General features: G+C 40.8%; 1 protein-coding gene across 1 annotated transcript in view; it reads right to left on the minus strand.

Moving 5' to 3' along the window:
* pkaap (A-kinase anchoring protein pkaap) overlaps positions 1-18,004 on the minus strand; it is a 392,730-nt gene that overhangs the window by 183,513 nt on the left and 191,213 nt on the right. Inside the window, exon 6 of the mRNA XM_090388075.1 lies at positions 17,845-17,968. Within this exon, the coding sequence (XP_090244201.1) occupies positions 17,845-17,968 (124 nt within the window). The remainder of the gene's footprint in view (positions 1-17,844; positions 17,969-18,004) is intronic.

Here is an 18,004-nt window from a genome sequence, read left to right on the forward strand (position 1 = left end):
TAAGGCTGCAATTTCAAGAGAATGACAGCTGATTCTTGCACAACAATGCCCCCACCCTGCATTTGTTGTGAAGATATTTCTGGCAAAACATGACATTGTGAAGATCAAAGTCCACCCTACTTTCCTGATCTAGCATCAGAAGACTTCTTTCTCTTTCCCAAGGTGAAAACTGCTAAAAGGAGAGAGATTTCAGGATGTTGAGAATACAAAGAAAAATAAAAAATGAACATCATCTCTTTGGACATTCTTCACTGACACATCAAAAACTTCTAAAACAGTGTAATAAGTGCATTCAATCAGTTGATGATTACTCTGAATAAAAATAAAACCATTTTTGCGCATTTTCCTCTTTGTGTTCTCTTTAAAGCATCAATTCAGAAACTTGATTGCCACACCTCGTTGTTGTTGTATTTGGGTTTTTTGGCACAAGGGCCTCTTGGGGCATATTGTGCCTGTTCAATATTTGCTTATCACAAATTTCATATGTTATTGTGATCATAAACTATTATAAAGATTTATCTGTTTCAAATAATTAAACAGCTCCTCCAAATTTGCTTTATTGCCAAGAATCTGTTGTTGTTGTTGTTAAATTTGTTGGTGCATCAGCAACTTAGGCTATAATGCACTGATTACTGTCTAATATCTTCTTAGTTTGTCTGTCACGTGATATGGTTCATATATTGTGATATTTATTTATCAATTTTAGAAAGAGAAAAATGTCATTCATGTCCTCACGATCTCCTAGAACATTCTGTAATGATAACTGGCTGGAGTTATGAAAATGAGAGAAGAAAGCAGTTTTCCGTTCTTGCAGATATAGCGGGCATTCCAGGATGATATGTTTTACTGTTAGTGAACATAAGCAGTTGCTGCATTGTGGAGGATCATCGTTTGTTAGTAGGTAGCTATGTGTGAGGAATGTATGACCAATGCGTAATCTGGCTAGGATGGTTTCTTCTTTTCTGTTTCGTCTCAGACTGGATTGCCATTGCTTGGGTTCTCTCTTGATTTCAAGAAGTTTATTATTTGCTTGACCTTGCCACATGCGTGTCCACTGTTGTTTATACACCTGTTTGATAATGGATTTATGGTCAATATAAGGAGTCCTGAAATTAGGTGGTATCACATTTGTAGCACATTTAGCAGCTAGATCTGCCTGCTCGTTTCCTAGTATTCCAGCGTGTCCAGGGATCCAACAAAATATTACTAGCTGTCCATGTCCGTGAAGTTCTAGAAGCTGTGCCCAAATTTTTTGTACCAGCAGATGACTAGGGAAGAATTGACGCTGTAGAGAATTAACAGCACTCAATGAGTCCGTATATATGATGGATTTGGTACACGACTCTTCTTTGATATTCTCTAGAGCTAGAACAATGCCGTATAGTTCTGAGGTATAAGTACTGCATTCAGACGGAAGCTGTCTGGAGATGGTGATATTTGGTAATACTACAGCGGTACCAACTTTACTACCAATTTTGGATCCATCTGTATATATTTGAATGAAAGTGCTAAACTCAGAGGAGTGGGTCTTATGAATTTGTCTAATGTTGGAATCTGGAAGGTTATTCTTTCCCCATTGCTGAAAGTGTCTATCAATATGTATCGGGGGCATTTGCCATGGCTGGGTTTCCATGCTAGTGTCCTGAAGAATGTTAGTAAAATTCAGGTCCCAGCTTGTGATAAGAGCTTGAAGCCTAATGCCAGATGGTTTATTGAGCCGTGGTTTACTTTCATAAAGTTTACTCCATTTGGGTATAAAGAGATATTGCCATATGGGATGATGTGGAAGACTGCTGATTTTGGCTGCGTAATTTAGTAACAGAACTTGTCGTCGAAGATGTAGTGGTGGCTCATAGGCTTCGGTATATAGACTTAAGATTGGTGAAATACGAAAAGCCCCCAGTGCAATTCGTAGGGCACTATGATGTACAGGATCGAGCCATTTAAGTGCACTCGGTCTGGCCGAGTCATATGCAGGAGACCCATAGTCTAACCTGGATCTAATCAGCGATCGATATAGCTGTAGCAACATGTAGCGATCTGCGCCCCATGACATGGAGGAAATTACTCTCAGAAGATTTAGTTTTCTAAGACAACTTATACGGATATGTTTTATATGCTCCAGAAAGTTTAATTTTTTATCAAAAATTACACCAAGGAATCTAATACTAGGCTGGAAAGTAATACGATGAGAATCTAACTGTAGGTCTGGATCAGGATGTAAAGAACGTTTGCGACAGAAGTGTACGGCTGTTGTTTTTGGTTTAGAAAGTCGATATCCGTTGTTTTTGGCCCAAGAGACTATTTTGTTAATGGTACCTTGTAGTTGTCTTTCAATTAGTCGCATATTTTGAGAGTGACATGAGATGGCAAGATCGTCAGCATATAGGTATGCGTCAACTGTATTAGGTATACACTTGGTTATGGCATCAATCCTAATGGCAAAGAGTGTGGCGCTCAACACTGAACCTTGGGGAACTCCCTCTTCTTGTACATATGCTCGAGACAATGATGAATGGAATCGGACTTGAAATGATCTATTGCCTAGAAAGTTTTTAATGAATATCGGCAGATGACCCCGAAGTCCACATTTATGTAAGTCCTGAAGAATCCCATATCGCCAAGTTGTATCGAAGGCTTTCTCTATGTCAACGCATATCATGACTAGGTGCTCGTTTCTGAGGAAAGCGTTCCGGATATTTGTTTCTGCTTTGATAATGAGATCAAGTGTAGATCTTCTTCTCCGGAAGCCATGTTGGTTTGGACTTAGAATGTTTTCCGTTTCTAGAAACCAGGTCAATCTAGCATTAACTATTTTTTCTAATGTTTTTCCCAGACAACTGGTTAGAGAAATAGGGCGGTAGTTTCTGGGATCTGTGTGGTCTTTTCCTGGTTTCGGGAAAGCCAGCACATAAGAATGGCACCAGCTAGCAGGGTAATACTCCTCTAGAAAAATTCTGTTATACAGTTGTAATAGGGCAGTTAATGAATCCTCACTTAAATGAAAGATCATGGTGTAAAAAATTCCATCGGGGCCTGGAGCACTATTCTTTAATTGGGAAAGTGCACTGCGCAATTCAATCATGGTCAGAGGTAGGTTATACGAAAATGGGACGGCAGTATTAAATTTTAGTTTGTATTTTTCTGTCCGGGATTTTAACAATTGAAATGCTGGTTCATATGTGGCAACAGCTGAAAGTGTTTCAAATGAATTACCTAAGATATTGGCAATCTCCAGAGGTTCAGAAATTTCCTTCCCTCTTACGAGTAGAATAGGAGAAATTGTTTGTGTGTATTTGCCATTAATTCGTTTGATTTTTTTTCCATATTTTAGAAGTATCTGTGGATCTGTTTATGGTGGAAGCGAAACGTGCCCATGCTTCTTTTTTACTCTCTCGTCTTATATGACGAGCTTTAGCTCTGGCTCTCTTAAACTGTAGGAGGTTGGCTGTAGTTGGATATTTTCGAAACAGATTCCAGTACTTATTTCTTTCTTTTTTAGCATTGTTACATGCTTCATTCCACCACATTTTTGGATGAAGCCTGATTTTGGAATAGCAGCCTCCGATGCTTTCATTATTTTTCGTGTAGTATACCTGACTGCAGAATCAATTGTGAGGGTTGTTATGACGGCAGTATCTAATCGAGCTATTTCCTGGTATTTTGTCCAGTTAGCCTTTTCAAATTTCCAGGTTGTCCTAATATCTCTCTGGGGAGGAGAACTTGAGCTAAAAGTACAGATGATAGGAAAGTGATCGCTACCACAAGGGTTGTCAGTAACAGTCCAGTCTATGATAGGAAATATTGTTGGGGAGCATATTGAAAGATCAATAGCTGAACTTGAACCAGATGGAGAGTGTATGTATGTGTGATCACCACTGTTTAGAATAGTTAGATTATGTTTATCTAAAAATTTTTCTATTATCTGTCCTCTAGAGTCAAGATGTTGGGAACCCCATAGGGGGTGATGGCCATTCCAGTCACCCATAATACAAAAGGGAACAGGTATTTGCTTAACTATATCATCTAAATCATCAAGGCTGTATGAATGGTTTGGCGATAGATACAACGAAACTAATGTTACTGTTATACCAATGGTGACACGAACTGCAACTGCCTCTAAAGATGTTTGCATGGGGATAGGTCTACAGGGAACTACAGAGTTCACTATGACTGCTACTCCTCCATGAGCTGAGTTAGAGGAACTTCTATCTTTTCTATATATAGTATAATGCTAATTGTCATAGACACTGTATTTGTGAGATTGGTTTCTTGAATGCACACTGCAACAGGCTTATATTTACTTAATAGATCGTAAAAGTCATCTACGTTACCACGGAGCCCACGGCAATTCCACTGAATAACTGTACTCATTGTTTGGTTTTAACTGGTGTCTGCTAACATCCGTGAAGTAGTCTGCTTACGCCTGTCTATTTTTCCCTTTTCCTTCTTTGAGAATACTGGTCTGCCTGTGTCGATGTCATCTTCTGGATGAATTTCAAGAATTGTATCGTCATCGCCTGCTTTTTCATCGATGTCCATGGTATCAGATCTGAGTTTGTATTTATCACTTCTTTCAGAGCTCTTGATTTGTTCTTTCTGTTGCTGTTTGGGATTCTTATCTGGAGGAACTGTTACTGGTGTATTTACTTCTTTTGTTACATATCTGGAGGGAGAGTGTTCCTTTGATGAAGGAAGTACTGATTTAGCCCAACCAGATATAGAGATATTTGGAGGGACTGAGCAGTCAGTTTGAGTTGATATTGAGCGTAGTCGTTGAGTAATTGATGCATACGTAGATGATTTGACAGGAGTTGTAAATTGTTTTTTTGCCTCTTGATATGACACCTTATGCTCTATTTTATATTTCTGAATATTCTTCTCTCGTTTCCATTGATCGCAGTCCTTAGAGAAGGCAGAATGATTTCCATGGCAATTAGGACAGTTTTGAGTTTCCTTGTTACAATCGGTATGTGTGTGTTCTTTAGAACCGCAAGCAGCACAAGTGACTACACCTCTGCATACCGTTTGCGAATGACCAAATTTTTGGCACTTGAAGCACCGTACCGGATTGGGAATGTATGGTCTAACATGACATCTGAGGTATCCAGCCTTTATAGTTGTGGGGAGAATTGGTGTTTTAAAAGTCAGTATAACTGTCCGAGTAGGGACAAGCTCTCCATCTCTTTTGATCAAAATTCTTTTGGCGTGGATTACATTTTGGTTGTTTAATTCCTGGACAAGTTCATCTTCCGATACATTTAGGAGATCCCATTCTGATATTACCCCTTTAGAGGAGTTCAAGGTGGCATGTGGGGTAACCTTTGTGGGAATTCCACCAAAGGTAGAAATTTTCAGGAGTCTCTCTGCATGTCTATGTTCGTTCATCTCCACTAATAAATCTCCAGATCTTAATTGACGAACCATTTTTGGAGGGCCAGCCACATTTTCGAGACATTTCTGAATCAAAAATGGAGATAACTTACTCAGTGGTTGGTCTGTGGAGGAATGCAATATTAAAAAGAGAGGAGCAGAATAATCTGTCCCTTCTTTTTTTTGTCTCTTGGCATGGGATGGGTTTAAGTCATGATCTAGGTCATGCCTATCTAGATCTGGATCAGTAGATCCGCAGCTGGACTGTTTTGTGTTTTCCATTACTGCTCCTTTTAGCCCTGGGAGAGTGGATTTCTTCTCCCAGACTTCCAGCCCTGCCACGTGGAGGCAGGAGCGGTGCCACCAGTGACCAAGCGATAAAGAGATTAGTTGTTAGTGTGTTAATAAATTATTCCTATATACAAAAAGAAAGGTGTCTTGCCTTTCTGTCAAGTGAGCTAACTTCTTTACTTCAGAAGTGCAAAATTAAATAACTTCAGAAAAATAACACTATTCTATAATCAACCGCTCTTTTAAGTAAATCGCTTTCAAAATCGCTTAGAAATCGCTATAGTCACTCGCTTGGCACTCGGGGCCCCAAGAATCTGTATTAAGGTTCCTGCAAGTGGGAAAGGGAGATAAAGTTTGATTTTCTGGTAGTTGAAAGTTGAGGACATTCGTTGAGAATATGATTTATTGTTAGCTGCAACTGGCAAAAGAAACACTGAGGAGGGTACTCTCCCATAAGCAAATACAGATGACTTGGATGTGAATGATCGATGCAGAGCCTTGCTAGAATTACTTTGTCTCCTGCTTTTCCTGAAACTAGATGTTCACAGTTTTGGCTCTTTTTTTTTACCTGCAGCAGTTTATTTATTTAAGCTTTCCAGAGGTGAGACCATTGTTTCCTACATGTTGTTTTAATGATGGATTTGTAGTCGGTGTAGGGCACTTTTAGTTGCCTGGAAGAGCTTGAGTCAGGGTGCTTAGTGGCAGCGTCTGCTTGTTCATTACCTGAAATGCCTACATGACCAGATACCCAGCAGAAAGTAACCTTCTGGTTGGCTGTTTGATAGTAAAGTAACTTAGACCATATCGCTTTAAGAATGGGATGAGAGGGCAAAGTGGTAGATTGAATGGCAGTGATTGCACTGAAAGAGTCTGTGTATATCAGAGATTCCTTGATATGGCTGTTGTGTATTCTATCTAGAGCTAGTTTTATTGCAAATAATTCTGCAGTATAAATACTGCATTCTGTAGGAAGAGATGCAGCAACTGAGAAAGTGGAAGAAACTGCTGCAGCACCTATGGCTGCATCTGTTTTGGAGCCATCAGTATAGATGAGTATTTTATCTGAGTTTTCCAACGAATGAGTTTTATGGAGCTGTTGAAAGTTGATGTATGCCAGAGAGGATTTTCCCCATCTTAAAAAGAAATTGTAGCAGAGAGGTGAGCATTCAGTCCAGGGAGGTTCCAAAGTAGCAAGGTCTTGGAATATGTTCTGAAATTTAATATCCCAACTGATTGTGATATAATTCAGCATATTGAGGATCAAACAGGTATTGCCAGCTGGGGTGGGATGGTATGCTTTTAATTCTTGCTGCATAATTACACAATAAGGATTTTCTCCTGAGATGCAAAGGAGGTTCATTTTCCTCAATATACAGGCTGTGGACCGGAGATGTTCTGAAGGCTCCCACAGCTATCCTAAGGGCACTATGCCATATGGTGTTCAGACATAATAGCAAACTTTTCCTAGCGGAGTCATAGACAGGTGATCCATAATCTAAGCGTGATCTTATTAAAGCTCTATAGAGATGAAGGAGAGAGCTTCTGTCAGCAGCCCAGGACATAGCAGAGACTGCTCTTAGGATGTTCAGTTTTTTAAGACATGTAGTTCAAAGGAAAGCAATGTGGGAAGCAAAATTAAGTTTATTATCTAAATATAACCCCAACAAACGAAAACTGTTAGTGACAGGAATCGGGCTGTTTTTTAAAAAAATTTCTGGATCCGGGTGGAGTTTGCGTTTTTTACAAAAATTAATTGCACTAGATTTCTTTTATGATAGGGAACAGCCATTTTGCAATGCCCATGATTCTATTTTAGTGATGGAAATTTGAAGTTGTGTTTAATTGGTGTTCATGGTTTGGGATTGACAAGAAATAATGAGGTCATAAGCGAACATGTATGATTCTACTGTATTCGGTACATCCTGTGTCGTGTTTGTAATTCTTATTGCAAATAATGTCGGACTAAGAATGGACCCCTAAGGTACACCCTTCTCTTGTTCAAATGATTTGGATAAATTGTTCATGTATCTAACCTGAAATGTTCTGTGGCATAGGACGTTTTGTATAAAGTAGGGTAAATGACCTCTAAAGCCAAAAGAATGAAGATCTTGAAGTATACCATATCACCAGGTGGTATATCAAAGGCTTTCTCAATATCGAGATTGATCGTGGCCAGATGTTGTCCCCTTATGAAGGCATTTCGAATGTTTGCTTCTGCTTTTATCATTACAATATAACGTGGAACGATTCTTTCGAAACCCATACTGATCGCTATTTAGCAAGTTGTTAGTTTCTAGGAACTACGTTAGCTGCCTGTAAACCATTTTTTTTTTTCCAGGACTTTGCCGAAACAGCTGTCAATGAAATCGGCCTGTAGTTATGCAGAAAGCTGTGATCCTTTCCTGGCTTTGGGAAAGCTAGTATAATTGAATGACGGCAGGAGTTTGGATAAGCATTTTCTAGAAATATTCGAGTGTAATATTTTAATAATGTTCTTTTTTGTTCTGTTGTTTGGTTGGCTTATCATTATGTAGTAGATCCCATCTGGACCAGCAGCACTACTGGGTGTTTTATTGAGCACCCCTAAAAGTTCTGTTAATTTGAATGGCTGGTTGTACGGGTGTGAAACTCTAGTAGAGAAATTGATCTTATGGGGCTCTGAAGATTCTTTAATTTGCTTTTTTGGGTTGTAGGTGGATACGTCCGATGTACCGGCAAATGATTCGGCTAAGGGATTTGCAATTTCTGCCGGAGAGGACAACTTCTTTCTTTTCCAGTTTAATATTGAAGCCGGGGACCATATTTGCCATTAAGTATTTGTATTTTCTTCCAGATGAGTGATATCTGTGTTCTTGTTTATACTAGAGGAAAAGCTAATCCATGCATCTTTTTTTGCTTTCCTTCTTATTTGATGGAACTTGGCTTTCATTCTTTTAAAACTAATTAGGTTATTGGTTGTGGGGAATTTGCGAAACAAATTCCAAGCCCTATATTTTTCCTGTTTAGCGTATATACAATCTCGATTCCACCAGTAATTACTATGTTTGCATTTTCCGGGCAAGGATTTTGGTATTGTAAAGTTGGTAGCTCGTAAAATTTGATTAGTTATATGTTGTGTGACAATCTATGGACTGGAGTTGGATTATCTGATCACCTAACTGAACATATGAAGTGTATTCATTCCAGTGTACCCTATGAAATTTCCAATTGAAGTGATCCGGCAAAGGGGAGTTTACCTGTGTTTCCAGCTTGCAGAGAATTGGTAGGTGATCATTTAGTGGATTTTCAAAAACAGACCACTACGTATCAGTACATATGGAGGGACAGCAGATTGAAAGGTCTATTGCACTCAAAGATCCTGTAGAAAAATGAATATAGGCTTGTTGTTCGTTTGTTATTTTGTTTTTAGGAGCATTAGCAACTAAGGCCATATTGCTCAGGGGATATGCGGTGGTCATTTCCTGACCTTTCCGCATCCTCCGTATTTAGTGGTCACAGGCTTGAACCCCAGCCTAATCAAGAAGCGTGTGCTATGCACTGCTGCTCCTGCCCACCTGGCTATGGAGGCACCCTATGATTATAGGTAGGCTCAACAGTGTTGAAAAGGGTAAGTTGACATACATCAAGAAGAGTTTCTATTAGTTTACCTCTTTTCTCAATTTTTCAAGATTCCCACACCGAATAATGAGCATTGAAGTCCCTGAACAAATAGAAAGGAGGTGGTAGCTGGTCTATTAGATTTTCTGAGGAGATTGATTGATTTTGATTTTATTGGCACAAAAACGACTACGGTTATACTGCACCAAGAAAAGATTACAATATCAACAAAGATAAATTCTGGTAACCTTTAAAAAGATTACCTCGTCAAATTGTTATTTGTATATATTTTATATATATATATAAGGCAGTATAAATATAAAAGTAAATTATCCAATTTATATATGTGAAAAATTAATAGCTTGTAAAAACTTAAAAACTGCTGACACGTGGTCGTTGTCTGATAAAATCTGACTGAGTGTATAAGGCCCAGTCGGATGCGTAAAAGCAGTAAAATATATATTGTGAACATGGGTAAAATTAACACAATCTATTAAAATATGCTTTATTGATAAAATGGAGTCGCAAGACTCGCACACAGGAGGGTCATCTGCCCTCAGCAGAAACGAATGTGTCAGATGACTGTGTCCTATGCGGAGTCGAGCAAGAACAATTTCCTCGCTCCGATTCCTGCGCAGACTCGACTGCCATGTTTCTATTACGGGCTTTATCTGGTATAATTTATTTGTTCTCTCTCTGTGCCATTGCCATTGGGAATATATCTTGTTGCGTATTATTTGCCTGTAGTCTGTATAGGGGACTGACAAGCAACGATTATTAGTGGGAGCTGCTGAATTGGCTGCAGTGTCAGCCAAATCATTTCCCCTTATCCCAATGTGGCTAGGAATCCAGCAGAAGCGGATATCCAACTTGTATTCATGAAGAGAATGTATCTTCCGCTGAACCCGACAGAGAACTGGATGAGAGTTGAGTCTCAAAGATAATAAAGCCTGTAATACACTCAAAGAATCAGAATATATTATTGACAAGCTCGAATGTGATCCAAGGCTAACTCTATAGCATGCAGCTCTGCAGTGTATATGCTAGATTCAGGAAGAATCTGCTGAGATATTATAGTGTCCGGAAAGACAACAGCAGATCCTACGCACGATTCAGACTTCGAGCCGTGTAAAACTGGCAGGAAGTCGGAGTGCTCAGCTCGAGGTGTGCAGATGATCTGTCTACCAGCAGATGATGCTGGTAGACAGATGATGGAGTCTCAGACTTTACCCATTTCTTAAAGGAAAAGTTGCACGATGGGGTATGAGCATGCCAGGGTGGAAGAGTTTCTTTTGGTGTTTGTGCAACCTTGTCTACCATGATGTTAAACTCTCTGAGTAGCTCTTGGACACGAACACCAAAAGGTCGGTTGGCAGTCTGACGGATATCGTACAAGTTATCCCACCATGGCTCAAAAACGGATGTCCACATAGTATGGTCTGGCAGGGATTTCAACTTTAAAGCATAGATTAAAGACAACTGCTTACGTCGAAGGGATAACGGTGGTTCGTTTGCTTCGACGTATAAGCTCTAGACAGGAGATGTTCGAAATGCTCCAGTAGCGATACGGATAGCCTGATGGTGGACAGGGTCCAGCCATCAATGAACGCTGTCTCTGGCTGAGGAGTATACCTAGGACCCGTAATCTAATTTGGATCGTACAAGTGCACGATAAATTCGTATTAAGGTGCATCTGTCTGCTCCCCAATGCAAAGAGGAGAGAGCGCGAAGAATATTTAGTCCCCTCGTGCACTTTGTACAAAGTTGACGAATATGTTGTAGAAAGGTCAACGTTTTATCAAACACAAGTCCCACAAATTTTGTGTCTGACACTACTGGAATAGCATTTTGTCCGAGCCTTAATACAGGTTCAGGATGAAGATTACACTTATGACAAAATTGTACGCAAAAGGTCTTCTCCGGCGAGACCATGAAGGTATTAGCAAGTGCCCAGGAATTACGGCGATTTCTTGTTGCAGTTGTCTTTCAATAACCCTCATGTTGCATGACTGAAAAAATATGCTAAAGTCATCAACATAGAGGGCACTGTTTACAGTTGGAGGAAGTCGTTTGGTGATGGAATTTACTTTGATGGCGAAAAGCGTGAAACTTAATACTGATCCTTGTGGTACTCCCTCCTCTTGGCGGAAGGGACGAGAGAGTGAGGATCCCACACGAACTTGGAAAGATCGATTGGCTAAAAAGTTTTTAATAAAAATGTGGAGGTGCCCTCTAAGACAAAGGCTATGCAAATCTTTTAAGATACCAAATCTCCAAGTATGTCATACGCCTTCTCCATGTCAACTGACACCAAATGTTCGCGTTTTAGGAAAGCATCCCGGATGGATGTTTCAAGTCTAATTAAGTGATCAAGAGTTGATCTGTTTTTTCGGAAGCCGCACTGGATGCTGGAGAGAAGATCATTCGATTCTAAATACCACATTAACCGAAAATTAACAATTATCTCCAGGATTTTGCACAGACAACGAGTCAGAGCTATAGGACGGTAATTAGTAGGGAGTTTAGGATCCTTTCCTGGCTTCACAAAGGCAAGCACAAATGCCATGCACTAGGAATCCGGAAATTGCTCTTTTATATAGATTCTGTTTTACAGAACAAGCAGGCGATCCATAGATTATGGTGAGAGATGTTTAAGCATTTCATAATGGATGCCATCTGGTCCAACAGCACTTGCCTTGGAATGATGGAGAGCTCTTTTTAGTTCCTGCAGAGTGAAAGGCACGTTGTAGGGAAAAAGGCCTTTCGGTGTGAAATTTAGTGCCTTTTTCTCTTTTATGTTTCAGGACCAGGAAACTCTGGGGAATAAGATGATATCCCAGAGATTTTTGAAAATGTTTCCCCAAGAGCATTGGCTATTGCAGTGGGCTCTGCAATAGTGCATCCATTATAGTCTAGGATCGATGAGGGGTGAGATGTATATTTTCCCTTCATTTTTCGGATTTTATCCCAGACTACCTTAGTGTTGGTAGACTGGTTAATAGATGATGTAATACGGATCCATGATTACTTTTGACTATGACAGCGAATGTAGCGTGCTTTGGCTCGTGAACGTTAGAAAGCTATTAGATTAACAGGGGTAAGATATCGGCGGAATATCCCCCACACTTTGTTTTAAGCCTTTTTTGCTGCTGTGCATTGTGAATTCCACCATGGTTTGGGAAATGGTGGAAACCGGGCAGCTGTTTTTGGGACGGCATTCACAGCTGCTTGGAATATATATTTTCTGTGATGTACGTTACTGCATCATTGATAGGCTCCTGACTGACGGTACTGAGGTCAAAATTTGCCTGATGTTGGAAGGCAGTCCAGTCACCCTGATCAGTCTTCCACCGTGGTAACCTGAAAGGAAGACACGGTCTCCCAATGTGTAACAAGGTTATCACAGGGAAGTGATCACTTCCATATGGGTTCTCCTCCACTTCCCAAGTGAGTGAAGGCAGTAGAGAAGGAGCGCAGATAGAGAGATCAATGGCAGAAAACGTACGGGTAGGCATGTGGGAGAAGGTGTTTGTTCCAATATTTAGAAGGGAAAGGTCATTGTCATTTAGCATACGCTCTATGATTCGTCCCCTTCTATTGATGCTAGTACTCCCCCACAGGGTGTTATGTCCATTAAAATCCCAGAGTAGTAAGAAAGAGGGAGGCAACTGCGTTCCAAGATCATCAAGGACTTCCTGGGAGATGTCAGTCCCAGGTGGCAAATAAATAGAGCACACAGTTAATAAAAATCCCACTGAAAGGCGAATTGCAACAGCCTCTATGCTGGTTGTAACTAGCAATGGGTGAACTGGGGTCTGATTGCCCACACGGATAGCCACTCCTCCATGAGCAGGACCATCCGCAATTCTATCCTTACAAAAAATTGTGATGTTATGCGAGATGGGGTCATCATTTGCCTTTAGATAAGTTTCCTGCAAGCAAAAGCAAACTGGCTCGTGCTTTTCAGAAGAGCCTTGATGTCATCAGTATTTCATCGGAATGCACGACAATTCCATTGTAGGAATTTAGCCTTTATTTTGGCTTGGTGGGTCCACCAGGTGGCTTTCGAGGTGCTGAGGGCTTTCATTTGTCAGTCTTGGAGTTACCTTTTTTGGGGAAGTGTGGACGCTGTCCCGTGTCCATTTCTTTTTCCGCAAAGAGTTCCAAGACTGATTCGTCCGGTACCTCCTTATTCTCTACATCCATTGTTTCTTGTATTACGGGTGACTCTTCCGAACTTTATAGCTTTTCTTTACTTGGGTTTGGTAGTGGTGGAGCACTAGGAGGTGCGGATATAGGAGTGGCAGCCGGTTGTGTTTTTTTGGTGGGCTTTTGAACTCAATAAATAGAGTGTAATCAGAGTGAATGATTCTCTTGGTGGTATAGTCATCTCAGTTTGTGTACCGATAGTGCACTTTGCAGAAACCTTCTGGGCATATGAAGGTTTCCCGCTATTTATTGGTTGGATACGTTTTCTGGCCTCTGGGTAGGAGATATTCAGCTCTGTTTTCAGTTTTTGGATTTCTTTTTCATCCTTCCACTGCTGGCATGCAGGGTGCTCTCCTTGGCAATTGACACAGATTAGTTTTGTAGCTGAACATTCCTTGCTCTCGTGGTCTTTAACACCACATCAAGCACAGGCAGGGTTACTATGACAAGATGTTTGTAAGTGGCCATATTTTTGGCATCTAAAACACCTCAGTGGGTTTGGGATATAAATCCTCACTGGGCAGTTTAGATAGCCTGCCTTGATGGAACTTGGAGGCCGTAGTGTGTTGAACGTGAGGATAAGAACTCAGGTAGGGACGAGATTCCCACCCTTTCGTCTCGATATTCTCTTGATAGCTGTCACTCCTTGGTCTTTCAATTCAGAGCAGATTTCTTCTTCGGAGACATGAAGAAGGTCCCACTCTGATATAACACCTCGTGAAGAATTCAGAGTTTCGTGGGGGATTACAATGAGAGATATTCCCCCTATGCATGTAGAGTTTATGATTTTTGCCACTTGTTTTGTGATAGAATCTTAGACCAAAAGGTTGCCAGAACGCAGTCTTTTTACAGATTTAGGTGACCCTGCCAACCCTTCTAATCCGTTCTGGATAAAGAAGGGTGACATCTTTCCAATTGACTGCTCTACGGTGGAATGGAGAATGAGGAAAAGTGGTGTCACTGATGGTGGTGTATCCTCAGTTCTGGCTCTTTTTGCAGAGGTGTTTTCTGTGGTTTCATCTCGATTAGGTAGGGGCCTTGTTAGGGCCCCAGAAGAATTAGAATTTATAATACTCATAAGAGTAAGATAAAAATTTCCGATGCCCTAAGTACCTCACCCACCACGGAGCCCTACGAGGGGAAGCCCACTCGTGAACTAGCAGGGACTGCATACACGAATGGGATGCCAAGTTGGCTTAGGATCACCATACCCACGTTTCCAATAAGCCTTGATCTCGTCCCAGGACCAAAGGGAGGGAGACTTATTGGAATGCAGTTGACTCTAGCAGTAAGAAACACCCGCTGATTGATCCCAGTCAGGCTGGTCCGGGACCACCGTCTTGTCGAAGCAGGGGCCAAAGAGGTGTATTAAGGCTGATCCCCTCAACCCCCAGCATCTCCCTTTCCAAATTCCACGAGTCGCGGCATATGGCTGCACATGCCGGATTCCAATGATGTAACCCTGGAACCAAGGTATTGGCATTAGATCCCAGTGATGCTAATCTGGAAAACCAGCAGCATCACTGGGAGGTCCCCTCACCACGTACAGGTGCCCACGTGGAGGGGCTTTTGCAGGAGTGCCTTGATGTCATCAGTATTTTGCCGGAATCCACGACAATTCCACTGTAGGAATTTAGTCATTATTTGGACTTGGTGGGTCTATCAGGCGGCTTCCAAGTGGCTGAGGGCTTAATTTTGTCAGTCTTGTATTTATCTTTCCTGGGGAAGTATGGATGCTGTCCTGTGTCCATTTCTTCCTCCGCAAAGTGTTCCAAGACTGACTCATCATGTACCTCCTTGGTCTCGACATCCATTATTTCTTGCCCTGAAATGGGCAGTTCACTTTTCTCTGATGTTAATTTAGTGCTCTCTGTTGTTAATGCCGGAGCACTGCCAGGTACCGATATTGGAGTGGCAGCTGACTTTTGCGATTTTTGGGTGGGCTTTAGTGAACTCAATAAGTAGCGGGCAACGGGAGTAAAAGAGTCCCTTGGGGGAACAGTAATATCAGTTTGGGTCCCAATGGTAATTTTACCAGAAACTTTCTGTGTTCAAATGGAGATGTTCAACTCCGTTTTTAATTTTTGAATCTCCTTTTGATCCTTTCACCGCTGGCACAGGGTGCTCTCCTTGGCAGTTAGAACAATTAGGCTTAGGAGCTAGACATTCCTTGCTCTCGTGATCTTTAGCACCACATCGACTACAGGCAGGGTTACCACGACAAGCTGTTTGTGAGTGGCTGTACTTTTGACATTTAAAACACCTCAGTGGGTTTGGAATGTAAATCCTCATTGGGCAGTTTAAGTGCCCTGCTTTGATGGAATTTGGAGGCCATGGGGTGTTAAATGTTAGGATGAGAACTCGGGTAGGGACGAGATTCCCATCCTTATTTATGCATGGATATTCACTTGACAGCTGTTACTCCTTGTTCTTTTAATTCAGAGCAGATCTCTTCTTCAGAAACATGAAGATCCCATTCTGATATGACACCTTGTGAAAAGTTCAAAGTTTTGTTAGGGTGTTACGAAGATGGGTATTCCCCCTATAGATGTGGCTTTCAAAATTTTTTCGGCTTGCTTTGGGTTTGTTGCTTCAATTAAAATATCTCCAGAACGCAGCCATTTTACAGATTTGGGTGAACCTGCCATCCGTTCTAATCCTTTCTGGATAAAGAAAGGTGACATTTTCCCAATTAACTGCTCTTCAGAGAATGAGGAAAAGAGGTGTCACAGATGGTGTTTTCTTCTCAGTTCTGGCTCTTTTAACAGAATTGTTTTCACTCTCATCTGACGATCGATTAGGTAGGGGCCTTGTTGGGGCCTCAGAAGAAGAAGGATTTAAATTACTCATAGGAGTAAGATAAAAATTTCCGATACCCTAAGTACCTCATCCACCATAGAGCTCTATGAGGGGAAGCCCACTCGTGAACTAGCAGGGACTGCGTACACGAATGGGACGCCAAGTTGGCTTAGCAGCACCATACCCACGTTTCCAATAAGCCTTGATCCCGTCCCAGGACCAAAGGGAGGGAGACTTACTGGAATGCAGTTGACCCTAGTAGTAAGAACCACCCGCTGATTTATCCCAGTCGGGCCAGTCTGGGACCACCCATCTTGTCGAAGCAGGGGTCAAAGTGGTGTATTAAGGCTGGCCCCTCAACCACCAGGATTCCCCTTTCCGAATTCCACGGGTCGCGGCTGCACACACCGGATTCCAGTGATATAACCCTGGAACCAAGGTATGGGTGTTAGATCCCAGTGATGCTAATCTGGAAAACCAGCAGCATCACTGGGAGGTCCCCTCACCACGTACAGGTGCCCATGTTGAGGGGACAGAGCAAGTATCCTGCTTCACATACTGTGGTGGACTTGTAGTATTGAAAGTTAAAATATCTCTTGTCTAAGTGATTATTCTTTCTTTTTTGATCATTATTCTTTTAACGTGGTTGACTCCTTGGTTTTTCATTTCTTGTACTATTTCTTCTTCTGTTATATTGAGCTATATTCTGTTATATAATCTCATTCTGAGTTTACCCCCTTCAAGGTGTAACTGTTACCCGGATCCCACCGAAAGTGGACATTTTCATTAGTTGTTCTGACTATATATATGTTTCAATTAGCAAGTTGACTATATATATGTTTCAATTAGCAAGTTGCCTGATTTAATCTTTTTACTGCTTTTGGAGTTCCACCTATATTTTCTAGACATTTTTTTATTAGAAAAGTGGATAATTTTCCTGCGGGCTGATCACCTGTAAAATTAATAATGAAGTACTTGATGCAGGTGTTTGTATTAATTTCTTCCCGTTCTTCAGTTGATTGGGTCAGGTTAGAGGATTTGCGACTTTTTTTTTTTTTTTTTTTTTTTTTATCAAAATCCATTGTGTTTTCTCCTTTTTGGGAGTGAGAGAGCTTTTCCTCCCAGATTTCCAGCCCCAAACCTTTCCTTTTCTGCTTGGTCATCTAGTGATCAAGTGGAAAAGGAAAGGTTGGTAATTGATTAATGTAAAGAAAGGTAACTTTCCTTTCTGTGTTAGTAAGTTTTAATGTGTTATTAAGTGTCATTATTATTTACAATAAGAGCATAAGGAATTGCAGAAACTCACACAAAAGATAAAGCTATTTATAATATTGGCAAGCTAGATAATCGCTGAGGGGTCGCTTGAATCACTATGCTTGGCACTAGGGGCAGTTTATAATTTAAACAAATTACTTCTGAGGAAGGAACTAAAGCAAAACTCATAACATAAATCAGTACTAATGCACATTAAATTTAAAATTTTAATATTCATACTGACCAAGAATGTAGAGAAGTGATTTTAATACCCATAATTTCAAAACATGTATTGTCATCAATAACAGAGCTATCACTTACCTCCATGAAGTAAAATAAGGCAGTATCATTATATAATATGTCTGCCAAGTAGACATTCCCACTGGTTAGGACGTCAATTTGGTGTTTGCAGTGAAAATTGCTCCGAAGGAATTCAGGGAAGTATCTAAAAGGGGAAAATGGATTTCATGAAAAACTACAA

This window comes from Mastigoproctus giganteus, chromosome 13 (assembly GCF_048544385.1).
Source record: "Mastigoproctus giganteus isolate SK-2022 chromosome 13, ASM4854438v1, whole genome shotgun sequence".
Taxonomy (NCBI): domain Eukaryota; kingdom Metazoa; phylum Arthropoda; class Arachnida; order Uropygi; family Thelyphonidae; genus Mastigoproctus; species Mastigoproctus giganteus.